This window comes from Onychostruthus taczanowskii, unplaced genomic scaffold (genome assembly GCF_017590055.1).
Source record: "Onychostruthus taczanowskii isolate IOZ18803 unplaced genomic scaffold, ASM1759005v1 scaffold23, whole genome shotgun sequence".
NCBI lineage: Eukaryota > Metazoa > Chordata > Aves > Passeriformes > Passeridae > Onychostruthus > Onychostruthus taczanowskii.
This window is the reverse complement of record NW_024499573.1, coordinates 2,818,521-2,845,145: the sequence shown is the minus strand read 5'-3', so window position 1 is coordinate 2,845,145 and position 26,625 is coordinate 2,818,521. Positions and strand designations below refer to the sequence as shown.

At 39.6% G+C, this 26,625-nt stretch overlaps 1 protein-coding gene across 4 annotated transcripts in view; it reads left to right on the top strand.

Moving 5' to 3' along the window:
* Nucleotides 1-26,625, top strand: part of SLC26A5 (solute carrier family 26 member 5) — a 33,199-nt gene that overhangs the window by 2,154 nt on the left and 4,420 nt on the right. For 2 of the 4 annotated variants that reach the window (XM_041405432.1, XM_041405430.1), the window contains 14 exons: nt 8,909-9,122; nt 10,805-10,944; nt 14,103-14,213; nt 14,738-14,919; nt 15,425-15,589; nt 16,975-17,127; nt 18,473-18,555; nt 18,650-18,797; nt 20,692-20,805; nt 21,112-21,189; nt 22,600-22,695; nt 23,463-23,569; nt 24,718-24,787; nt 26,181-26,273. In XM_041405432.1, coding sequence (XP_041261366.1) covers nt 8,968-9,122; nt 10,805-10,944; nt 14,103-14,213; nt 14,738-14,919; nt 15,425-15,589; nt 16,975-17,127; nt 18,473-18,555; nt 18,650-18,797; nt 20,692-20,805; nt 21,112-21,189; nt 22,600-22,695; nt 23,463-23,569; nt 24,718-24,787; nt 26,181-26,273 — 1,695 coding nt within the window. In that variant the 5' untranslated portion in view covers nt 8,909-8,967. Of the gene's footprint in view, nt 1-8,908; nt 9,123-10,804; nt 10,945-14,102; nt 14,214-14,737; nt 14,920-15,424; nt 15,590-16,974; nt 17,128-18,472; nt 18,556-18,649; nt 18,798-20,691; nt 20,806-21,111; nt 21,190-22,217; nt 22,320-22,599; nt 22,696-23,462; nt 23,570-24,717; nt 24,788-26,180; nt 26,274-26,625 lie in introns of those variants that run through there. The other 2 variants (XM_041405431.1, XM_041405433.1) reach the window with 2 other exon arrangements.

The window sequence follows — 26,625 nt, the reverse complement described above, 5'->3', positions numbered from 1 at the left end:
TGTGGTTCAAATCATATCTTCAGCACACAGTTTTTCATGGTTATAGTAGTCTGTCCCCAAAAATTCAGTGTTTTTAGAACTTAAATATTCCAAAACCACATGAAAGATATTATGTTTAGTGTGATGCTAAAATCATGGAAAACAGGCACAGATTTAGCACATGGCTGTCACACTGTTGCTCTTTTGCTAATAACTTAAGAAAGAAGACCTGAATGTATGTTTATCTTCCTTGTCTGTTAGTATAGACAGATCAGTATTATCTTGAACTACTGTTAATTTGAATTGCAGCTGTAGCCTCTGTAAGGGTAACCAAGACTTTTGTGCATCCACTGAGTTACCTAGAAAAGCACAGTCCTCTGAGCTCCTCTGCCTCTCTTGGTCTCTGCCCAATGGACTGCTGTTTTTTCTTCTGTTTTATTGCTGATGTATTTTTTCTGTAACATCTGGTTTTCTAAAGCTTTCTTTTCTGTTTTTTTTTTCTATCTGATTGTTTCATAGCCTGTAACTTTTAGCCCAAGAAAACCATGCTGAATCTAAAACTCTCAAGCTCTAATTAGCCTACTGATTTCCCAGTTAATTTTAATGAATTAAACACCATCATTATTCAGATGTTTCTTTCCCTAGAATTGTTAGTCAGCAGAATGTTGTCCTGCTAGACAGTATTTCTTGAAAGTCTTTCTTGATAATAGTTCTTCACATGGCTACAAGACCTGCCATTGCTGTTATTTTATAGCCAATTATCTATAGTTTTTTGCTCTTTAGAAGTAAAAGCAGCAGCAAAGTGCAGGTTTTGTTGTTATTTACCATGTGCCCAGATAATGGGAAAGCTATACACAAACAATGTCAAGGATTTCCATGGCTTTGAAGATATGGCTGTAAACTTGTGCAGGCAGTTGAATGACTTTTGCAAGTCACTTGCATTGATAGGATTTATATTTTCATTTATGATTATTAGAGTACATATATGAACCACTGGCCTGTGCAGGAACTTGGACTACTCTTCTCAAAATGTTGCATTAACTATTTATTTTATTTTGTGCAGTAGCAACCTGGGAAAACCTTCCATATGATAAACAACAGTGTGATTGCCTTCCTGGGAGGTTTTTTACAATCTGTATTTTTATTGCCTAGGTGGAATCTTTTTTTCTCCAGCCTTCATTGCAAACTTACTGGTTTTGCCCAGGCAGGGGATCAAGTTTTACTGCTCTGCTTTGACTGTTGCATACCATTTTGTACATCCAATTCTGTTTGTGTTCTTATATTGTTGTGGTTATTGGGGAGGGTGTGGGTTAGCTAATTTATAGATTTTAATCTGTTAATTGAAAATCTGAGATTCTGACACATAGGCTGGGCTAGAGCAAAGATCAAATTGCTCCTTTTAATTTATTTTATGGAAATTAGGTTCTGAAGCAGGGCTGAGATTTGAGAACTCCTCAGAAAGCCTCTCATCCTAAGCTGGGTGGGGTTTTGAGCAACCTGGTCTAGTGGAAAATGTCCCTACCCCTAGCAGGGGTTTGGAACTAGGTGGTCTTGAAGGCCCCTTCCACCATTCTGTGATTCTAAGGCACAGACAGAATTTTCCAACCCAAATCAAAGATTGCTGCGTGTCTGTTGTTTGAAACATCCTTGCTGAAGTTCAGTCTAGTAGGGACAAATCAATTAAGCGCAGTTAAGGATTGAACTGATTAAGGATTACAAATTCCAGTTTTATTTCTTTGCCAGTTTCGTGGTTAAAATCAATATATATGATCTCTTTTCGGTGCTTCATTTAAGTCCATATAGCTGAACAGGTGACCTGAGTCTAATTAACTACAGTTGTAGTGAGTCTGATTTTTTTTTTTCCTGTTTTCTGATGACGTTTGTTTCTTTTGCATATGTGTTCCTGAGAGGGAAAGAAAAGTTCTTACAAGAAGAAATCATCAGAAAATTACTCAATGAACCTTTCTTCATTTCATTTGATGATCGTCAGCCCAGATACCCTTCTTGCTCTTCCAGTTCCTTCATCAAGACACCCTGTAGCTGTTGCAGGAATCCATTCATGCAGGGTTGTTCTGTCAAACACACTTAGAGGGTCATCTGGAGAAATTTTCAGCTCCATGAGAGCTTGTCTTTTTCTTTGTGCAGTTAGAACAGACATGGGGCTGTCTCATATTAAAATTTCATCAGCCACAGAAGAAATATGAAGCCATAAGGTGAGCTGCAAATAAAGCAGCGGTTTGCTGTGAAATATTTGTTTGAGAAACTTCTCTACATGTTCTTTGCTTACAGTGAATTTTAAAATATTTCAAGCAAAAGCAGTGTTGACCTGTGTTTGCTGTGCACTCACGGCCTTTAGGTGTAACCTTGGCATCAAGACGTTGAGGAAGGTTATTCCCACTGTCTGGCATTCACCTTCAAATCATGAAGCAACACTCAAGTACATAAGAGACAGGTGAATGCTATTGTTTAGATAACATCTCAACCAAGCAACAGTTGCATAAATGGGGACAGGATCTATCATATGTCATGTTCTGCTTACTGCTCATGTGGGGTTTGGTTTGATATGTAGTGCAGAAAAAAAAACACAGAAAATGTGTGTTGTGAAGTAGCTTCCAAGAATGAAATGTTTGCAGATCCTAACATGGATAGGGAAGTTCTCAGAACTATCAGGAGGAGAGTTGCAGCTTTGAGAAATAGTTAGTCATACTACTTTCCCAAGGAGTGGCTGTCCTGTGCTGAAGTTGTGTGTTGCCTTTCAGAAGCATCAGTTCTTCAGGAATTTCTTCAAGCATGGCAGTGGCTGTAGCCTGTTTTGCAGAGTAGCAGGTCCTTTCAGAACATGTTAGAAAGAGAGCCTTGTAGAGGATCCTTGGAGACTTTTCAAAACTTCATGTTTCTCAAGTAATGGTAGTTACTGTTTTCACGTGGTAGTTGCCATGTTTTCAGCAGTGAAACTGGAATATAAATTTTAATCCTATTCTAAACCCTCTCTTCTTCCCTCTCAGGTATTTCTTCCTCTGACCACACTGTTTTACTATTCTTCAGTTTCCTCTGTGACTTGAGAGGTTTACACTGTAAACATGATGACTGAAATGATTTTGGTTATAAATAACAACCTTCTATTTTTTGTTGTTTATTTTTAACTTGAGGCAACACTTGAGAGAGTAGTGATGTGTGTAAAGAGTTGATGAAGCAGATAGAGAGGGGAGAATTCTTTTGGTGGCTTCTCTGCAGAAGGAAGTGTATCACAGAATGAAGTAATTTCTTTCTGCACAGACACTTGTTTGCTGTCTGCATGTTCCACTTTGCCTGAAAAAATGAACCAGTTGCTGGAGGTCGTTGGTGCACAGAGATCACAAGAAGTAAAGAAATTATTCTGGCTTAGCTTGGTGTGTATTCATTATCTTGATTTTTGTTATCTCCTCTGACCAACTGGAGCTTTTTGAAGAAAAGTGTTCCACCAAAGTTTTTGGCAGCGGACTTTCTCTGGAGATGAAGCTGGCTAATGATTACCTGTCTCTGAAGTGGTGTATGTCCTTATCAGTCGGCTTAAGAAAGCACAATAAAGGGGTCATCAGCCATGCTACCATTCTGATTAACTTACTGATTTCACTGTCAGTAGCAACTGCTTTTGGCAACGGGAAAGAGGATAGCAGACTAGGATCCAAGGTCACTGAAGTTGCAAAAAGCAGAAATAAGAATGGTCGTATTGCCATGGGTTCTCATGGTCATCAACGTGTTTACACTGGAAACAGAAGCCATCTCTTATCTATGTGTCAGAGGGAAGGAGACCAGTGTTCTGCTGCTCAAAGTGCTCCAGGTGTTTGTCTTATGTGGAATGGATTAAACAGCTCAATCATTATAATGGGTCCTAAAACATTCTGTTGATGAAAGCAAACATAAGTTTGCTGGTTGATAAGAGATACGCCTAAGACATTAATGAATTCATTAGTCCATGGAGTAAACTTTGGGGACTTAAGTATTTTTTGGCAAGGAGCATAAAATATAAATTACCTCTTACCAGTTACATGATCTTATTATTTTTTTTACATATATATATCTTAATTGTTACCATTTTGATCTTTATGCTCAGTGTTATTATTATGATGTTTCAGTGGCTAAGATAGGTTCATTAGAGGAAAATAGATCATACTGAATTCAACAGCCTGAGGAAGGTGGAGCTGCTGCTCCATATCCCCAGATCCAACCAGTACCAAGGCTGAAGATGTGTTTTCCATAAGCACACACACACACACAGAGAACACACATACACAACATACTTAGATCTGTACATGGCAAGTCATGCATACCACAGAGGCAACACTGTCAGCTTCGTCCCCTCTGCTCTCTAACTAAGCAGGATGGAGGTCCAGAACTGAGAATATTTGTACACATGTAGAGATACAGCACACATCTGCAAGGTGGATCAGCACACAGGCTCACACTATCTGCCTAGTAGTTCCTTGATCCCAATTTCCCCAGCTGAGCTGGACACAGGAGCCCCCAAGGTCATAGCCCCACTCCAGTTGTTGGTACAGACCATCGCATGTGCACATGTGTGACTGGCCAGGACTTCCCAGGACCATTTTTGCTGCCCCTGAGTGCTCTTACTCTTAGAGATGGGCAGATGCTTTTCACACCCAGAGCTGCCAGGGACTTCCAGGGTCCCATAAGTGACCCTTGTGTACTACTCTGGACTGGTGGCAATGAGCTTTTGATAGGCTGATGGCTCATGTGCTGGCCTTGGCAGTAGCCCACCAGAGTATTATCCAGGTTTTCCATCCTGCTGTTGTTCTGAGTAACATTATACGTGTGTGGAGAAGCTTTTTTCACACAACCAAACACAGTTTATGTAATCATCTCAACTTTCTAATGAATAAAGTGGACATTTTGCCTGTCTAAAAGCTGCATAGAAATTTAAGGTCTTGATTTATTCTTTTCCCAAAGGCTCACTCCTGGCGTGCATTTCTTAGTAGGAATCACACAAGGAAAATTCTGTTGTTTCACGGGTTACCTACCTCTAAATTTATGAAATTTTACATAAAGGCTTCAGGTGTAAAAAATCTAGTTGTTAGTGGATTTAATGGGAGGAGTGGAGGAGAATGAGAATGATGAGAACAGTCCAATAAAACTAGGAGAACACATTCCTTATGACCCCACCCAGTCATTTTACACCTTTGTGCTTATTTGAAAAACAACTTTGTACTTGTCACTGAGGGTGAAAAGTGAAAGGGCAGTGGGGAATGAGGCCAGAGAGAAAAGAAGGAAATGAGCCAAGATTTCCTAAAATCACCTGGGTTTGTGTCTTGCCTCTTCAGACAGTAGGAACTTGTAGACCTTGCTGTAACTGTGCTTTGCAGGGTACATTTGGAAGAACATGTTCTACGTAGAGTGGCAGTATTTCCACCAGCCCTTTGGCTGATGGCAATCACCTGCATTTGTAAGCTTGAAAGCACAAAATATTTCATAGACTTTTTAGTTCATGATCAAACTTGGAATTCTCTGGCAGAGGAATACTGTAACACAGTACTAGTGCTGTCTACCTATGCTTTTCTGCTAATTAAAGCACTTTGTGCTTAGCTTTCAAAAGAAAGAGGTTTTGTTCTTTTAAAACAGGCAGGACAATGGATTTTCTGCTGACTCCTCCGTTTCCTTGGGTAATTCAGACACATTCAGGTTAGATACATGTTAGGAGAAAAGGTGCCTATTAAAACTGCGAGACTCACACAGTACACCCTTCTTAATGTCTCCAGCTTCTTGCTTTTTTCCTCCCCATGGTTTTATTTTCAATCCAAGGAACAGCAGTCAAATCTCTATTCCTATAAATTTTATGGTTGCACTCTGATTCATGTGATTTGGATCAAAAATTGTCCTCCACAAGAATCAGTGCAGATGGCTTGACAGACCTCCTTTATCAGCTAAGACTGGGAAGAGAAAGTGCTAATTTATTACTGATTGTGTTATAAATTCATGTTTGCTTCACTTTTTTTTTTTCTTTAACACCTTCAATTTGATAATAGGAGGAATGATATAAGACAGGCCTTTATCAGTCAGATAAAGAGCTGCCAACTCTTAAGTCTTTAGCATACAGGTTTTAACTACTTCAACTCAGTTCTTATCTGGCTGATAAGATTAATGACAGTGTTTCTTACAGCTTTTTAGCTTTATTCTTGCCATGAAGTTCAAAGGTTGTTGGAGAGCAGTATTCCACTATCCACCATTGCCTTTCTCTTCCTCTGGATAAAGGTCTGTGAGTTCTCAGAGGTCATAGCAGTAAGCTTTGTTGTCATGAAAATGGCAGTACCTTGCTTTTGCTCTTTTTCAAGCATTCTGAGAGCGAAGGGCAAGACTTAATCTCTGAGCCTTGGATAACTGTGCCAGTTTGTCATACAGCAAACACTTGGAGACACAGTCGAACCAATCATGAAATGTTACTATTTTGCTACTCAATGGGCAATGTGTGTCATCTCTCATAAAGACAAGCATCTCAGTCTTGCTCTCTGTGTACTTTTGCAAAGGAGAGGGATGATATTAAATACTTCAGTTGTAACTGTACTATCTACAGCGTAGTATTTTAGGTTGCCATCAAGGAACATGCTTATGCAGGGCTGTTAAGATGAAGTTGGTGAAATGACATGGAAAAATAGAGTGTGATATATCCAGCAATAGTTTTAGGTAGATAGAGGATCTCATTTAATGACATGTGATTTGTTTTCCATATTCTTGTGTCCACTGTGAAGGTAAAGACAAGATCCTATCGTATCCTGCCTCAAATTACTTTTGTGTTAGCTGGTTCTCATGATTCAGTGCAGTGTAACTTCCTTATTCTAGCAGAATCAGAAACATTAAATCTGCAGTAGAAAAACCTTCAGAGTGAGTGATGGTGAAACTTGGGTTGTGACCTCTGGTAGTATTCCAAACTAACACCTGCCATGATCTGGATAACTGATTTAGAGTTGGGCCTTGTTTGGTTAGTCAAATGCAGCATTTGTATAATTTATTTTACCATGAAAAACAGAGGCAGGATGGAAGTTTTGTTGTTCTGTATATGCTCATAGTACCTGGGAGAGTTGGAGCATGTGTACAGAACTGGACCTCTCCAGGTCTAGATTTATATTACAAGCTCATGTGGCTCTTCCATATATTAACCAATCTACTTGAAGCTGAACAAACTCAAAGGTGGAAATTCAGAACCTGAATTGTTTGGGGTTAGCAGGGCACTGTCTTGTGTTGCTGTCCTTTGTAGCAGAAAGAAGGCAGGGTATGTGTTTTTAAAACCTTGGCTAAAAATGTTTTGATATTGCATTCTCATTTTATTGGAGAAGTTTGGCCAAAACCAAGTCATTGGACTGATTTGGTCTGTGTCTTTTGCATGCAATTGCAGTTTTTCTGATTTGAGTGGATTTGCTGTTTAGGACTGATTAAAATAGCTTCTTAATTTGTAGATAAAGCCAATGTTGCCAGAACACATCAATTAATTTCTGCAGAAGACAGATTTTATGTGAATAATGACATAAGGGATCAGTATGGAATCCCAGAATGGTTGAGGCTTGGCAGGACTTCTGAGGATCATAGATTACAACCTCTCTGCTCAAGCAGGATCACCTTTATTTCACACAATAAAGCTGAAGTTAATATAGAGTGTGCAGTAAATGAAAAATTACAATTTTAGTAAAAATATCCTTTTGTAGCTGACAACATAGGGAAAGTATTGCTTATGAAATACTGAGAACTGAAGAGATGCTAGGCTGTGTCAGTTGTAGGACATAGAGATTACCAAGACCTGGGTGGAAAATTCCAGTACTTTCATCAGAGTGAAGACATAGATAGCAATATTGATATTTTCCTGATGGTCTGACTGTATTTGCTGAATCGGAATGTTGGACCAATCATGGTTAGGTTTGTCTGAGTGCTTAGGTAGCAATTTGTTTAATTTCTGCGTGGTAACCCTTTCCCAGAAAAGTATTGATGTACAGCTAAAAACAGAACACCCCTGGGTTAGCACCCTTGGTTGAAGGCAAACACATGCTTAAGTGACTTGCTGGACCTGAGCCCAAGGCCTTGTTCACAATGATGGCTCTGTTTCCCACTGCACTCACCTTCTGTCATCGAACGTGGCACTAGCCAGCATCTCTGCCTAACAACATAGCACTCCTGTCACTTTGCTCACAACTGGGACTGTGTTTCTTGCCCAGTATTTCTGAAAGCAGCAAACATGGGGCATTGGAATTAGCAGAGTGTCTTTTAAACATGTTAAGATGTTTGTGGCACTGAATCAGACAGACAAATAGATCTTTACAAACCTTCTGGCTAGTTTTAAAACTGGGCACATCTCCCGATTCTTGTTTTAGTCATTGCAGATTGAGAGTAGCAGTAAGTGGCACATCCATTGAGATAATAACTGTTTGAAAGTAGTGAATTGTGTATCCTTGAGATGCTGTTTGGAAAAAGAAGCTTGTGAAATAGAGAGGAAGGCAGGTGGATGGATGCAGGAAGCAACTGACAATCTAGAAGAAAGAAGTGGGTTTCTCAGTGTTAAAGTCAGAGTTCTGTCTTTTGAAAATGGACATGCCAGTCTGTGAGTAAGCAGGAAGTAACTCAGCAATAAAGGAATCTCCCTCGTACAGTGATATATTCTTTAAAAACTGAGGGAAAATCCAGATAAACATGAATACAACTTTCCAAGTTAGTTTCAGCTCTTATTTACAAGGAAATTAATGCAAAAACTTTCATTATACAAGAGAAGCATAAATTAATAGTTTGCATATACTAAAGACTGAGTCTGATTTATTTTCTTACTGCTGTTACAGACTATTTAATTAGATTGCAATCATAGTTCTTGCCTCTAGTTCTTTAAAATACATTATTTGAAAGGAAATGCCAAATCTGAGGTTAAAAATGAAACCAAACTTATTTTGTCTGCAACAAGGTTTTTTGGTGGAGACTGTGGAACTGTTCCTCCTTCACTGCTGCTCTGCGAGATCAACTATGGAACATGCTCAAGAACAAGAAGTGTGTCTTGAGCAAACCCAGAGGTATTGTGTGCAGAGACCAATATACAACCAGGAGCTCCTGCAAGGACAGCTGCACAGGCGACAGAGAACCCCTCCGACTGTAGGGCAGAAGATTGCACATTCTTGTCGGTAGGGTTTTTTTGTCTTATCTTTGTGTTATTGGTTAGAAGTATTATAATTCTTAATTGATTCATGCACTTAGCTGATAATCTCTTCAAAGAAAACTGGAAGATAAAACCACTAGTTCTACTTTGACCATTCTGCAAGACTGGGAAGAAGCTGTGTATGTGCTTTTAATGTTAGTGTAGGACTATATTAGAAAATGTTGGATAAATTTGTTGAATTGCCTTCATCAAAGTGCAAAAAGGAAAATACGCAGCATAGGAACGTGAAGTATTAGTCAGATCACATGACACGAATTCATAAGACACAGAAAAATATCTGTCCTTCTTATGTGGAAATACTTATGGCCAAATTTGTGCTTCACATGATCCTTTCGTAGAAGAATGGAGATGTGTGATAGCTGTGTAGAAATCTAAGTATTGGTCTAATAGAAATCACTAAAGGCATTCTCTAGCTTTTAATTAACTGCCTTGGAATCTAAGTATCATCTGGTTAGATGTGAAATGTCTTTAACTGAGCTTCTCTTGCTCCATGGTACCAAGGGATTTAAGTTCTCATTAGCTTTATATTTTTCCATGCTTCATTTGCACAGTTTTTATCCATTTCTTTCTCAAACCTTGTTCTTCAGGACAACAGAATTTCTTTTCAATAAAATATTCCTGTTTGCATGATTTGACATTTGGAGATTAGCTTGGTTTGTGGAATGACTTCAATGGTAAAGACACTTAATTCTACCTCAGAAAACTTGTCTGTCCTGAATTAAAAGAAAATGGATCAAAATCCTCCTTTTTGTGATACGGTTTACCTAACCATGGAGAAGTGTGAATGATTCTCTCACTTTCAGCAACAAGCTTCTTCACTGTGCAATTCAGAAATGCTAACAAATCTCTGCAATTCTCTTGCAATTCCCCTACACATAAAAGCATTTATACAATCCCTGTGTCACATTTTTAGCCAAGGTTAAACTTTCCGCAGTACAATCAAGGTATGATGCAAGGCAGTACTGGATAGAGATATGTGTTTCCTGGCCCTATTCATTTGTCATGAGTCAGGGTTTCAAAAGGTTAATAGTTCTGCTAAGAGTCCCAAGGGTCAGTGCTGCTGGCTTCAGTGCCTTTCCTTTCCTGGTGAGGAAGGGTTATGTTCTCAAACAGCCTGAAAGTGGGTCTGTCAGTAGTGGTAGGGATAGTAATAAGTACTGGTTAAATGAATAAATTGACCATGTTTAACGCATAAGAATATAAAATAGATGATCAAAAAAGTATAAAGCACACAAATAGTAAATGGGAAAAGCACTGCAAAGTATTCTGATGAGTGAAAACCACTATCAGGAAGCAAGTTATTCTCAGGGGATTGTTACTAGGAATGATCTCAGCAAAAAGTGTTGTGTGACCACTCAGTTGTGCATAGACTGGAACAGTTTTACTTCCCACTGACCTGCAGCCTCACAAGACTTTTGTTCTCTTCTCTAGTTCCGTAAGGTTTGTCAACAGCACTAACACATGATTAAGGGCTAAATTAACTGGAGGTGTAGTTGATTGTGCTTAAGCATGTCCAGAAATTGCTGTCATCAGGAGTCTGAGCCTTCCTGTAAAGGAGCTGTTTTCCTGTATAGGGATGAAAGACAATTTTTGCAACCTGTTTGTCCCCTGCTAGTGTCTAACTTTCTTTCTGCTTTGTAATTCCAGTTGTTCTTCTAAGAAAGCCAAGTCTCATCTCTACAGTTTCTTACCAATTTTAAAATGGCTGCCTCGTTACCCAGTGAAGGAATACTTATTGGGAGACATTATCTCAGGTATTAGCACTGGGGTCATGCAGCTTCCTCAAGGTGAGTGTACCTCTGGATGTAATTATCCCTTCTTTACTTTTTCTGTGTGTTCTTTTATGGCAGTTCTTGATATCTGAAACAGGTGCTCCTGAGAACAGGATGTGTATCTCAGGGCTTTCTGTGGAGATCAGCATGGATTCTGCAGACCAGCCCAGAATGATGATTCCCTTAAAACTGCAAGTCAGTGATATGCACCAAACTCTGAAGGAAGCTCCCTCTCTAATCAGTATCCACAGCTCTCAATGGCAGACCAACTTTTTACACTTTAAGTGGATATCCAAACTTTTGCTGAATGCACCAGATTATTTACTGATCTCATTGTCCTGAAAGTCATGGCAAATTTCCTGCAGAAGGTAGTAGACATTTAGACATTATGTTTCAGGAAGAAACTGAGGCAAAGTAACCAAACTAAATTTAACCAGAGAAGAACATGCAAGAATTCAGACAGATCTCTAAGGCTAGAAATCACCAGTTTACACTAGAACCATAGTAGCAGGCAGTGATTTACACAGTGTAGTTAAAAGCATCGCCTGTAACAAGGCTGAAAATCTGTGGAAATTTCTATTAAATTACTTGGAAGTGTCAGCCTAAGTGGAGCCCAGTCCTGAAGCAGGAGCAGGCTCTGGAAGGCAGAGAAAGCCAGTGTTCACTGTTCTGTTCAGCTCTTGGTGAATGGACCAGTAGAATCTTTTGTTTAGCCCGGAACTTACTATTAGCAGTTTCAGAAGTGTTAGGAGGTTAGAAAGCAGCAGCACTTCCACAGCAATATCATTATGGGGTGCCCACTGTTCTGGGAATGGCAGCTTCACAATAGCTGCCACAGTTTCAGCAGATTTTTTCAGGAGGTCTTGGAGTCAAGGAAATTCTTTGATTTGTGCAGAGCCTTGTCCAGAGGGTAATGTAATTAAGCATATATAAGTTTACTTCTGTGTTGACTTATTTCATATTTACACCTCACTTGTTCCACTTTAGGCTGAGGCAGGTCTGAAAAAACAGTCTGTAAATCCAAGATTTTAATAGGTGGTAAACTCTTAAAATAATTAAATACCCTAACTTAGGCTGTGCAGATAATTTCCTTATTTCTGTATCTTCCTGGTTTTGTTTAAGTTTTATGATTAAGGTTATTTTTTCTTCCACACAAGGTTATTTTTTCTTCCACACATGGAAGCATAAATTTATCTTAAACTGGTAGCTAATGTGGTTAACTCTCAGGCATATCTGTCATATACTAGACACAAACATTGTCAGTTGTATACTGAAACATAATTTATGTCATGACCTGAAAGAACACTAAAATGTCAGTGGTCAGCAGTGAACTTTATACTTAATTTTGTGACTCTTTTTAAAAGTAAACATTGTTCATTTGGCGCCTGTAGACGTGCCCTTAAACTGCTCCTAATCTTTCCCTTTCTAAAAACACAAAAGTTGAACTTTCAATTTTCTGGAATGGATGTAATTATAGCAAGCATGGGTTCAAAGAAGCCTGGGAATCATTCCAGGCAGAACTACAATGACCATGGTGTTTAAGCCATGGCCTCCAATCAGGTCAATATCTCTTTATTTCCTTGGCACTGACAGTCTCTAAAAATGCCAGTACAAATGAAAGGGAATAAAAGGCTATTCAGATCAGGAACTTCACATAGACCCACCCTCCCAGTTTTGAACACTGATTTACAGTTCTGGTTACTTGTACTGTTAAGTTCATCATCATATTAAAGGCCAGGCTGTTACAGTACAGGGTGTTGGCTGATGTCAGGAGAGGTCCCCCTTGGGTGAGAGAAGATATGTGTGAGGAGTTTCACAAGTACTTAATGAAATGCTCATTTGAGCAAGAGAATCAATGATTCCATCAGTCCAGTTTTGGTGAGAATATAATTTTTTGGTAAGGACTCAGATATTGCTTAGGGCTAGAACAAGGCCCTGTGACATGCTACACTGCACAACAGCACTTGGGTGGCACAGAAGATCCCTTTGGTTTAGCTCTTTTTTTTGTACTGTGATGCTTTGTCTCCCAATTTAAATTGTTAGCTAGAGGTGTCTTTGAGTACCCCTGGCTCTCCATGGTGGGTGAACCATTGCTTCTGTTTGGAATTTGCACTGGTCCATTGAGATTTTTACTCCTCGCTTGGAGCAATGTGCCCAAGTGTGGCAAGAACACACAGGTGTTACCAGCCTGCACTTGTGAGAGTGCAGAACCAAGCCAAGCCAGGGTGCAGTGTTTTCTCCTTGAGGCCCATTTGTTCTGTTCTGGTGTCAATTCTCTTTAACACAAGCTGTGTAGAGCTATTGTTTTGGCTGGAGCTGCTTGGGACAGTTATGTGCCATATCACATGATGTACACCATTTGCTTACGAGCCTGGTCCCATGATAAGCACACCCTGAGTCACACAGAGGGTGGGAGGTGTTCTTCCCTGGTGTCCCTTAGAGCTGTTCCCCCAACAGCTCCACAGTTGTGTTTGTCAGTCCCCACTACAGATAGGAATGATGTGGATTGCATTCCACTGCATGGGATGGACAGGGCTTAATGACAAAAAGGACTTTGTTTTTTGGAAGAATACCAGACTCTATAAGCTCTGTGACCTTACAGATTGTCAGAAGTTCTCTGCTTATTTTACATTTTGAAGCATGTTTTGTGGAAACATAAACTGTTATGTTATCCCAGTCATTCTGGGGTGAGAGAGGAGGAAAGTGTTTAGTCAGTTAGGGGTTGCCATGAACACCATGGCTGATGAGAAAATGGAGAAAGTCAAATGTGTCCCACTTGTCATGAGGATTTGGGTGTTTCTAACTAGATTCTTCTGCAGATGAAAACAAAAGCAACAAAAATAATTTTTTGGCCATTAAGTGGTGCTTCCACCCACAAAGGCAAAACAGGTGCACAGGTGTACACACAAACACACACACCTGCACCTGCAGTGCCTGTAATTAGAGGCTTTGGTTTCCTGACTCAGCCCATCTTGTTTCTAGGCACTGCCCTAGAGTATTATACATATACATTTTAAAGACTATTCACTGAAAGATCTCCTGTTTTTTAAACCTGGAACAAATCTCTAGATTTCCCATTAGGTGTGTTCAGTTTTAGTAGACTTAAATCCCTTTGCTTCAGATGTTTTATTTTTGTTGTTTACTTAACATACGTATTTGTGTCTGTTTTCTAGGTTTAGCCTATGCTTTGCTGGCAGCTGTTCCCCCAGTATTTGGCCTATATTCTTCATTTTATCCTGTTTTTCTGTATACTTTTTTTGGAACCTCCAAGCACATATCAATAGGTATATCTGTATGGATAAATGAAAGTCTCTCTGTATGTGTGTGTGTGTGTTTTTAATAAAGCTGTAAAAAATAAAATTGGAGAAGTAGAAAGTGTGATTGTTTTCCATAAATGAAAATTTTAGTGCATAGGAGAAATGCAAATGTGTAGAGCATAAGCAGTACTTTTTATTGTTAGCTTATCCATTTTACATAGGAAGCAGTAGAAGAGCATCTTGTACAGATTAGATCTAGAAATGTGTGCTGCAGACTCCTGTTTCATTGCTGTGGCTAGGATAAATCTTTAAAGTGCAAAATAGAAACTGAGATAGAAAAAAAATGATGGTGTTTACCTACTGCAGAGGTGTATGTTCACCATCTAACTGGCTTTAATGGTGCTGAGTTCTGGAGCAGATTTGGGGACTAAAAAATACATTATTAAGGTAGAAAACTCTTAGTTTAATTCTACATATCTCAGTAAGAACCACTCCTAAAATAAAACTTGCCAAGATTTTAAGCAATTTTTTTCCTCTCCCTCTTATTTCAGGTACCTTTGCTGTGGTTAGTATGATGGTTGGTAGTGTTGCTGTGAGGGAAGTGCCTGATGAAATTATTTCTCTGGACTCCAATTCTACTAATACTACAGATGTCCTTGAATATTACAGTGCTAGGGATGCCAAGAGGGTGCAGGTAGCTGTGGCTGTCGCCTTTCTTTCAGGACTTATCCAGGTATGTGCTCACAGTTTGCTGTAAGGACAGCTGCTGCTGCTGGGCTTGCAGGGGGTGCTGAGTCACGGTGGATCCCCTGTAACCAGACTTGTGCTTCTGCACTGCTCTGTGTGGGACACAGGCTGCTTTATGGCAGCCTCAGCACAGAACTGGGGCTGGATGCATTGAAGGCAGGACTTTATCTGACATCTTAGCTGGACTGGAAAAAACCAGGATTTTTCCCCTTTTCATTTTTTCCTATCCCATCAGAAAAACTCAACTGACGTTCTCTAAGCTGTCCATAAATGCATACAAACAATGCATACATACATACCCATATCTCACACTGCACCTGCCAGTGGCATGGAAGATTGGGTGCACTGATGGCAGCTTACTGAACTTTAGAAAAGCCAAGTTCAGGTTTGCCTGATCTGGCTTGGGCACTGGGGAAAGGAGAGGGGTGTGTGACTGTGTGCTATGTCCAGACTGTAGTGGGAGTCACGTGGTTGACACTTGTGTTTTTCAGTTGTGTTTAGGTTTCCTTCGATTTGGATTTCTGTCCATCTATCTGACGGAGCCTCTGGTGCGAGGCTTTACCACTGCAGCTGCAGTTCATGTCTTCACTTCCCAGTTAAAGTATCTCCTTGGTATCAAGACTAACCGGTACAGTGGCCCCCTCTCAGTTGTATATGTGAGTAACTACACTCACTAAGCATGCAAATTCTGTGTTGTCTGGATCTAGTTCCTAAGCTTGTTTTCCTGTTTCTGTGTATTATTTGGCACTCAGTAGAATAATCTCCAGTATTGAACACTGGGTATGAGGTCATTAAGTGCCATAGTAATATATGAATATCTGAAAGTGCAGCCCAAGTGTGACTTGATAGATTCACACGGTCTGAGATGAGCGGATTTTGGGATTCTGCTGAATATGAAGGAATATTGTTCATTGAAGCAAATCTCTTGTGCTCCTGAAATGCTTCACTGTAAATCAGGCGTGTTCTGCAAAGCTAGGAAATGTTACTCTCAGAATCTTTCCACTCTTAAGTGGAAGAAAAGATGTCTGTGAAAACCTAAGCTTTTGAGCAGATTGATGGCTCAGCAGTAATGAAGCTTCAGAATTTCATCTACATGTAGGTTATAGAAAATACTTTGTGGGAATCTTTTTGTATGTTTGTGCAGATACAACAAAGGTTTTGCAAACAAGTCTGCATTAATGATTAATTCCAAAATTTGCTGTTCAGTTCACTAAACTGGGAACCAGTCATACTAATTGCCAAACAAATAGAAGGGAAGTTATAAATTCAAGATGCATACTACCAGGACATCTTGAATATATAACGTCCTGACAGTTGTAGCAATTTTCAGTCTGCATAAGGAAGAATATGTTTGTCTCCTTTCAAAGACCTCTCCAGAGGTTATTTATTTGTTTTAATGCAGTGGAAGAAGGAGGAATAATCAGTACAGGTAATTATTTACCCTCTAGCAACTTATGTATTTCAACAGGTTTTTTTCTCGAACACCCTTTTAGTAAGCGTTTTCAATTATAAAAGGTATTTGGAATAATGGCTGGTTCAGCAGCAATGCAGGGTCACTGTTATTTAACCACATTGTTATGGCAACCTCAATGGTTCTATCAGCAGCTTTATTGTTTTAGAATAGTTTATGCAGCTCTAAGTAAATGTGACTTGCCAAAGAATATTTGAAGGTATTAGAAGGAGTTTGCATTTATTACTTTTAGGTAGCTGCCACTGAGGAATATATGTGAAAATGTTGAGGATAAGAGACAGGGTTTAGTTTAGGCTTTTTACTCCAATAAAGTTTCATCCTCAAATTTTTGCCCCCTTTAAGGAACACTGATATTGTAAATTATTCACGTGCATTTCTCTCACTGATGTACTCTAGTCTTCTGTGTTTTGTAGGAACAATGGTATTTTGGTGAGGTCCTCGTTCACTGTGGTTATAAATTTAGAATGAAACCACAGCTGAAAACCAATGTATAATTTGCTCTTCTGTGGCAAATCTCCATGAAGATTCTATTTTCTTAAGAATAATTACGATGCTTCTGGTATGTTACAGAGCATAGCTGCCGTGCTTTCAAAAATAACAACCACCAATATTGCTGCATTGATTGTTGGATTAACGTGCATTGTTCTATTGCTGATTGGCAAGGAGATCAATTTCCGCTTTAAGAAGAAGCTCCCAGTTCCTATTCCTATGGAGATCATTGTGGTAAGCCAGTTGGGAAATTCTATGCTAAATTATGTAGCTATTCTAAAGCTGTAGAAACTGTCTCATGTTCTATCTTGTCTTACTGAGCTTGAGAGTAACTTCCATTGAACATAATTAATTTGAGCCTTGATCCAATTGAAGGTTTGGATTCTCTTAAAATTAAGAACTGGAATGCCCATGTGGAGAACATAAAGTCACAAAGAAGAATTGAAAAACAAATTAAACACCCCCAGTCCCCTGTAGCAGTGGGTAAATATATATGTGTTGTAAAACCCTTTCTATCCAGGAGTTTGGGCACCTGACTGATTCCCTGCAAGACAATGCAGAATGTCTTAGGTGGCATTTCCCACTTGGAGTCCAAGAGTGGCATTTCCCACATGGAGTCAAAGAGCTCAGAACCCTTTCCTGGAGGGAGGTGCTTACAGATGCCTGCAGAGGTTCTGCAGGGCTTGCTTGCTTTTTGAAATGCAGTAGCAGAAAGAAGAGCAGGAACCATCAGGACTTAATACTTTTTCCTTTCTCTGTTTCTGAGATTGATAACTGGCTGCAGCACTGATTCTGTTTCAAACAACTATTCTAAAATACCTGTGTAAAACATACTATCATAATACACTCAATTGAGATTGATAACTGGCTGCAGCACTGATTCTGTTTCAAACAACTTATTCTAAAATACCTGTGTAAAACAGACTATCGTAATACACTCAAAGCCTACAGGTCAGGCACCCTTTTGCCTTTAAAAGTGATTTGTCTTAAAAATGAGTTCTGGGGTTACTACAGGTCTCAAAAAACCTGCACATAATGGAGTCAAGAAAGGAAATAATTGAAGGTATGGGCACAATCTAGATAGAAGGAACAAAAAAGGGGATTCTGGTGAGAGATGAGGGAGATGTTGTAATAGGGTATTTTTTGATAGGAACATTCTTTTGCTATTGCCTTTCTTTGCTGTTTTGTCAGTTCTCTTTACAGGTAACAGGCTATGCACATGCAGATAAGCCAGTGCACACAGGCAGGAGTGTCCTTGCATTTCATTTTTCCAATACACTCATTTGCCTGAGCTTGGCTTAGGCAAAGGGAATTTGAGTGATTCATATCATACCATAGCGTGTTTTATTTAACTTTTTACAAAAGAACTATAAAATCAGGGTGAATTGGACATGATGAGGGGAAAATCATGATGCTTCCTCCTTTTTGTCTGCTTTTTTAGCCCCTAACTCACAGAAAACTGACTGACAATAAATGTAACCCCTTGTGTTTATTAATCGTAGTCAGCTAACCTTTATATCTCTTCAAGTGGCTTTATCTCCTTTTAGATAATGTTTACAAATGTGTTTGTGGATTTTAGGTCATTATTGGCACAGGAGTTTCAGCTGGAATGAATCTGAATGAGTCATACAAAGTGGATGTTGTTGGGAATATTCCTCAAGGGTAGGGATGATACATTCTTGTTAAGACTGTGCCTTTTCTGTGTTGCATATAGTTCTTATCATATTAATTTATAAATATTAATTTCATCTCCAAGGTTACGTGCACCAGCAGTTCCTGAGATCCAGCTAATCCCAGCAGTATTTGTGGATGCAGTAGCAATAGCAATAGTTGGATTTTCAATGGCTGTATCAATGGCCAAGATCTTTGCCCTTAAACATGGTTACACCATCGATGGGAATCAGGTAAAAGCAGCCAAGTTGCTGTGTTGAAAATTCTCAGTAGCACCTTTGTTACATCGTTAAAGTAGAGTGTGATATTGGCAAAAATGAGGGTTTCTTCAGTAGTGGAATCAAGCCAGATTTTTGACAGCCTATTGATTTTGACAGCACATTTAAAGGCCAGGAATTAGTGTAAGTTCTTCTGGCTGTTTAAATAACCAGTTTCACTTTCAGCTTCATTTTGGGAAGCCTGCTTCTGCTATACTTGGACATACGCATGACTATTAATTTTATGGACAGGCATTACTTGGCCATACTGTCCTGATGAGCAGCTACATTTTCTCTGCTTTCTGGAATAGAGCAAAGCATAGAGGTCCCATGTGATAAATACAGTACCTTATGTGTCCAAGAACTCTTGTCTAGAGTTAAAAAATTCCAATTATGTTTTATATTTTCTTTTTATTCACACCCATTGCAAATGGGCAACTTGTCGTTTTCTGGGGTAGCAATTGGCCCTATCTGTACTTACATTCTGAGCATGATTTGAGTGATAAGGACTGTGTTTAGGACTCCCTAAAATTAAAAGTCCTCCTCACCTACTCTGGCCTTCCTGTGCAGTTTAGAATCAATACTTCAACTGGATTATTGGTCAATAGCATTGTGGTGTCAAGGGAGGAGAGTTCCTGTGCTGTAACACATCTCCTAGAGCACACATCTGACACAGCACAGATTCCCCCTTATCAAAATTATTGCCTTCCTTCCTCTGAGAGTAATGAATGTAGTTTACCTACAGACTTTTACATCTGGTCAGGTGAATCTCATCCTTCATGTCCTTGTGCTCTGTTACCCAAAGAGAGAAGAGGACAAATCTGTAGCTGCCACATCTGACACAGCACAGATTCCCCCCTTATCAAAATTATTGCCTTCCTCTGAGAGTAATGAAGTTTACCTACAGACTTTTACATCTGGTCAGGTGAATCTCATCCTTCATGTCATTGTGCTCTGTTACCCAAAGAGAGAAGAGGACAAATCTGTAGCTGCATGAATGTAATTGGCTCTATTTACCTTAAACATAATCATTGCTGACCCGAGTTAAGCAAGTAAATCTTTTCCTCAGGAGGTGCCAGATGCTACTTCACCTGGGTGTTAAAGTGTAGCACTCCTTGTCACAGTAGCAGTGCATGCCAAGTGTTTAAATGAATCCAAAAAGGATTGTACAAATGCGAAGAGAAATATTCATTGAGAATTATTGGAAATGTATGACTCAAATCACTCTGTTACAAACAACAAGATGCAGAGTAGTCTGGGGAGGCTTCATTAAAAGCAAATAATTTCTTAGGCATAAGAAATGCAGTACTGATGTAGATGAAGCTCCTGACTTCACTCATGGGAGCAGTTCTCGTGTACGATCTTCCTGAGGAAGCAGCAGACACTCATTGGTTTTCTCATGTACAGCAATGGATTACCACTCATGGAAACAGAGGCAGGGCTGCTCATGGTTTTTTTTTAACACATAGGGTGGGAAACAAAGAAAGGTGTTTGCATGAGGAAACATTTTTCGTGTATGTTCAGGGTTACAGTTCAAATTATCCCCAAGATGAAAAATCCTTAAAACAAGCAGTGCTGTAATTCTTTTTCATTTTCAGTCTGATTAATTCCCATAACATTTAGCAATAGGAAATGTCTCCAGCATTTCATCTGAGACTTTATTTAACAGATGACTTTACATGCATCAACTTGTGCTTGCGTGACAACTACAAGTATAAGCTACAATTACGTTGCTTATTCTCTAAATTGAGGTTGCTAGAAAGCACGGTAAATAAGATGTGGTTGTTAATGTCTGTGGATAGTTCCAGCTGGGTACCACTGCTAAGTATAAGTGTGTATTTAGCTTTCTTTGCTCTATTGTTTAACACAGGAACTTATTGCCTTGGGAATATGCAACTCTGTGGGGTCATTTTTCCAGACCATTTCAATCACATGCTCAATGTCTCGGAGTCTTGTCCAGGAAAGCACCGGTGGAAAAACTCAGGTAAGTAGAATTCCCAAATCCTGAGCCAAATGAAGTTTACTCTTTGGAGCTCCAAAACTAAAGTCTGAAGCTTATCTAGATGGCTGTCTTTCTCTGCCTGAGCCAGAAGAATTAACTGGAGTTTCCCATGTTTCAAATCCAGACTGGGTCAGGATAGAAAGTGGCATGGTAAAATGGGTGAACTGAATGGAAGGAATCAAAAGCCATTTGTACAACCAGCCTTGTTGAAAGCACAAGGGGTTAGCTAATCAGTAATATTTCCCCTGGGAACACTTCTGAATAATCTCTGGCACTTTTTTTGCTCAGATTGCAGGTACACTTTCTGCAGTTATGGTTCTGTTGGTAATTGTGGCTATTGGATACCTTTTTGAGCCACTTCCACAGGTAAGGGAGTTTTTCATATTAGGCACTGCATTGAATGGGAACAGTCATGAGTATTGCTAAGACTTGAGATTATGGGAGGGTTAGTAAACAGCAGTTAGCCTTTGATCCAGAAGGCTTTAAATTTTGTATGCATTTTTGCTGTAAATTAGCCTAGAAATAAATAATGTTTTGAACAATTCAGCATGATTTTTGTTGTTGTTTTTAGTATTGGATATCCTGGACTCTGTCTTTAGAACATAAGAATACTTTCAAGCAATTCCCCTTTAGAAGTGTTTAGGTTGGAAAAGACCTTTAAGATCATTGAGTTCAGCTGTTAACACTGCCAAGCCCACCACTGAATCATGCCCCTAAGTGCCACATCTACTTGCTTTAAATATCTCCAGGGATGGTGACTCAACCACTTCCTGGGTAGCCTGTCCCAATTCTTGACAAACACTTCCATGAAGAAACTTTTCCTCATATCCAACCTAAACCTCCCCTGGCACAACTTGAGGTGATTTTCTGTCATTCTGTCACATTTTATTTTGCAAGAAGAGTCCAGTTCTCACTGGCCACAACCTCCCCTCAGGCACAGAGAAATCCAACCTCTCCTCTGAGCCTCCTTTTCTCCAGGCTAAACACCCTCAGCTGCTCCTCATCAGACTTGTGCTCCAGACCCTTCCCCAGCTCTGTGGCCCTTCCTGGACTCTCTCCAGCCCCTCAATGTCCTTCTTGTACTGAGGGGCTCAAAACTGAGCAGAGGATTTGTGGTGTGGCCTCACCAGTGCTGAGTACAGGGGGACAATCCCTGCCCTAGTCCTGCTGGCCACATTTGATTGCAGCATAGGAATTCCGGGTTGAAGTTAAAAAGTTAAAAGAAAGTCACAGTTTGGCTAGTAGAAATGCTGGGGCTGGATAATGAGTTGGGTTTGCTGCAGTTTATACTTACTTGTATAAAAATACATGAAAATGTATATTTCTGATTTTTAAAGAAATCTGTTTCTGGTGATGTGCAAAGGATGATACACAATTCCTGTTTCTTGTTATAGGAGTTGGACCTTGGGTTACAACCATATGACTGTTGCAGGAATTGTTTCAGTATGTTGTAGAGAAACATGAATTTGAGATTATAGTCTACTGCTTCAGGCACTGTAAGTGTAGCAGCATGAAGTGTAGGAGCATGTGATTCCTCTTGCTAGGAAAGAGTAAATCGAACTGAACTAAACTGGTTTGCCAATTCTGCAGCTGCAGTAAAAGCACATGTCCACTGAACTACCTGAAAAGTTTGGGGTTTTGAATAGAACATCACTAAGTTCAGTGGACTTATATCAGAATATAAGCACAGAAGTAGTTATTTGTGATCCTTTGTAGTTCTTATTTGGCATTGGGTTTATTTTGCTTCTGAAAATTGCATTTCTGTAATGTTCTTAGACAGTGCTAGCTGCAATTGTCATGGTGAACCTGAAGGGAATGCTTAAACAGTTTGGAGATGTCATGCACTTCTGGAGAACCAGTAAGATTGAGCTGGTGAGTATTGCACAGCTCAGTGCATATCTTTTACTATACTAAATTTGATGCTATCCCCAAAATTGCATAGAAACTTACCAAGGAATTACAAATTAGTGTTGTATTGCAGGTGAACATAAGTCAGGGAGCTGTAAGTACCTCAGGAGAGTGATCTGTCAGAGACAAGAATATTTTTGTTGTTGCTGAACAATCTTATAATTCTGGTCAGCAGTAGTTTGGTTGCAGTAAAAGCAAAAGCTCTGGCAGTTTTGCTATAGAAACTGCCCTAAAGATTGTGGGAATGTCTGAGAAGAATTTGAAAACAGAGTAACAAAGAAAACCACTTGAAGATATTTGCCATCTTTTAAGAGAAACCAAAAACCTGGCTGGAATGGGCCAGAGCTAAGAGTGTATTGGAGGGAACATTTTGGTGGCATTTCTCTCCTGGATGAACTGGCTGATGGAACTGAGTTAGAGCTACGTGCAAGCCTTGAATAATTTTTTTTTTTTTTTTTATCTTAAGGTGTTTGGGGTCTGGTGATGGTAGAACAAGATTCCTTGGAGAACTGGACTTAAGCAATATGTGACAGTTTGTCATATGTTAGAGTGCCTTGAGCTTTTATGCCCTTCAGAAAGGTTAAGGCAGTTCTCATCTGGCATCATGATGGGTTACATTAGAGCCCATTTCTGATCAGAAGTGATACATGGGTTTTGTGGTTGGGTTCTGCTGTTGTTTTTGTTAACAGGAAAGAGGATGCATAATAATTCTCACCTTTTTTTTGTTTTAGGCCATCTGGGTGGCAGCTTTTGTGGCTTCTCTTTTCCTGGGGCTAGACTATGGTTTGCTAACTGCAGTAACATTTGCAATGATAACCGTTATTTACAGAACACAAAGGTCAGATTTCTTCTTTATCAAAACTAATGTTTGCTGATGTTCTATGTGGTTTTGTTTGCTTAAGGGGTGCAAATAAACAGAAGTCCATCCCACCCTCTTCAACTGCATGCTGCATGAAATTTCCTTCCTAATATAGGTCATGCCCTTTGGCTCTGATCCAGGGTTCACTTTTTTTTTTCTGAGAACAAAATTTTTGGAGGGCATGAACTTGTACTCTCTGTAATAAACAGAAGATTTTTCATTTCACATAGTGATTAATCTTGTTTATTTCTTTTAATGCTTAGAGTTTAGAACTTTAAATCTTCTTTCTGCCAGTTTCAGTACATGGCTACGTTTTGTGTGCACTAATTGCCACAGACAGGCTGAGGTTATCATGGAATGAATGCTTAGGTATTTTAAAAGAAAGTTCTAATTTGTAAAATACAGTGGCTGTTCTTCTAGTTTTCAAGTCACTTCTCCCCATTCAAAGTGACAAAGCTCTTATTGTGAAGCTTTCCAGTCTATAGTGAAATGATTTATTGCATGTGTGGATAGGACTGGCATGTGAGGTTTCCGGGCTCAGGGTCTGGGACAGGTGGAAACTGTAAAAGTCTTGGTTCTGTCTGCATTGGAGTGAAAGCAAATTTGAAATCTCCACTCTGCATAAATAAGAGTATTTTTCTGCCATCTCTATACAGTTTTATTCTTGCAAACAGAACAGTAATGTACTTTGCTGTCACAGTTCTTGTGAGTTGGGAATATTCATCTGCTTAGGCATTGTCCTGGGAGCAGAGGGACTCTTCGAAATTGCAGCATGTTTTCTGTCAGTGTGAGCTTGCATGTTTGCAGGACAGTCAATAGAGTTGCACCAGTTGGTGCTTGTCCTGGGGTGACAGAGAATTTGCCCTGTACTTTTGCATGTTTTGACTCATGCTTTTCAGAAAATTACAACATTTCAGCGCTAAGCTTATCAATTGATTTTGCACTGACAGAAACAACTTTCTTTTAATTGTGTTCTGCCATAAACTGCTCACTGCATTTAACCACGTTTAGAAAATCCTGCAGGCCCTGCAGAATGACCATTTAAAATAAATTTCAGTCTGTGTTAAACACTCACTTTTCCACTTTTTAAGTGATAATACAGAAATATTTGTTTCCTTTCTCTCTAGCCCTGAATACAGAATCCTTGGTCAGATTCCTAACACTGACATCTACTGTGATGTGGAAGAGTACGAAGAGGTAGGAACATGTTCTTCTGCATTGGGGAGTTTCATTCAGTGGACAAAGACAACTGTGGCAATTTTCTGCTTTGTCCTACCACACTGTACATGCAGTGCTGGCTGCTGAGCATTCACCTGTGTTGAAAGGAAATAAATAGATTTGGGTTCAGTAGTAAAAGTTGCTTTGTTCAAAATGCGAGCTCTTTGTACTGCCTGTACATTTCACCAGGCAGTGATCAAAAGCACTTTTATACTAGTTCCATTGTCCAAGTGCTTAGGAGTACCACTGCTAGACCTGCTATATAAACAAGTGCACACCAGGCCACCTTCTTTATTTGTGTGGCAGTAGTGCATGGAATCCACGGAACCCAGGATCCAAATTTTTGTGTTCTTCAGAATTGCACAAACTACTCAAAACAGCATCCCACCCGTCCCCTGCTCATTAAATATATGAGATTAATGGCACAATTGTTCATCATGCACTTAGCTTCTCATAAATGCCATTTTGTTCAACCAAAAGTTGATGAAAGCATTACATTTTGTTAGTGCAGTGGATATAAACATGCTGTATTTATTCCCAAACAGCAGCTACAATTTTCTGCACTCTCTGCTATGTTCTCAGAGATGCTGCTATGAAAGTTACATTGTCCTTTACTGAGGAACCAGTCTGTAAAAACCTATGGAAAAAGATCATGCAGTTCTGCTTTAAATATGATGCAAAGCAGGAGTATGAGTGCTCTCATTTATATCTGTGTGCAAGGGAGAGGAGACTCCGTTTCTGTTGCACTGAATGCAGTCAGCATTTCCTCCTGGGTAAAGGTGGGGCTGGCAGCATATGGCAGGCTGGGTCTCTGCTGCTGGCCAGGTCATTTGCATGCAAAATGTCACAGTTCAGCCTGCTTAGAGATGACTGCATTTAAAGGAGGGGAGAGAAGTGAATATCAAGACCTGTCTGAAGGTCTGGATAAAGCCACAGATTTGAAAGGCTGGTTTTCTTGGTACCTGGGGAGTCAAGAAAGAAAAAGAGAGAAAGAGGGAAATAAGTTACTATGCCTGTTGAGAGGGAGGCTAAAAGGAAGCAGTTCTAGGAGTGCATGATTTCCTCGTGGTAATATCAGCTGCAAATAGCAACATGAAAGAACTTCAAATATTTAATTTTTATGACTGTACATTTTGGTGTAATATAGAAGGAGAAATGTAACCAGGAATTGATAGTGTGCAGTATTGCACTGGGAGACAGGGAGGTTCTGATCTCCTGGTTGCCTTTGCTCACAACAGTGCCAACCTTCTTTATCTGGCACATGCTGAGAGCCATCCAGGGCTGGCTGTTGCACTGCTGCATGTTCATGTGTCTTGTGATTACACAGGGGCTTTTATTCTGTTTAACTGTTCACATCCAATATTTTCCTTAGGTTAAAGAATATCCTGGAATCAAAATATTTCAAGCTAATACATCTCTTTATTTTGCTAATAGTGAGTCATATACAAGGGCACTGAAGAAAAAGGTGAGTAAAGTAAATTCTTTAATGTCTGTGTCCTGAAAATTCAAACTGGCTTCCGAAACATGCTCATCTTTCAGCTCCTTTAGTGTAGCCCTTAGCACAGTGTTTCTCAGCCTGCGGCCCCTGGTGATCTGTAAAATATGAGAAGGCGATTTTCCAGCCAGCTACAAATTATCGTAGGAAGCAACAACATGGTGGGAGGGAATAAACAAAGTGTTGCCTCCTACTGACTGCTGGTGGATGGAAAGTGGTGGGTGCAGAGCACAAACTGGTCAAACCTTTTTTTTTCAGCAGGAAACTAGTTGCTGAGCTGAAAACAAAATGGGAATAAAAGTTTCCTTGTTGGGTAACTAAC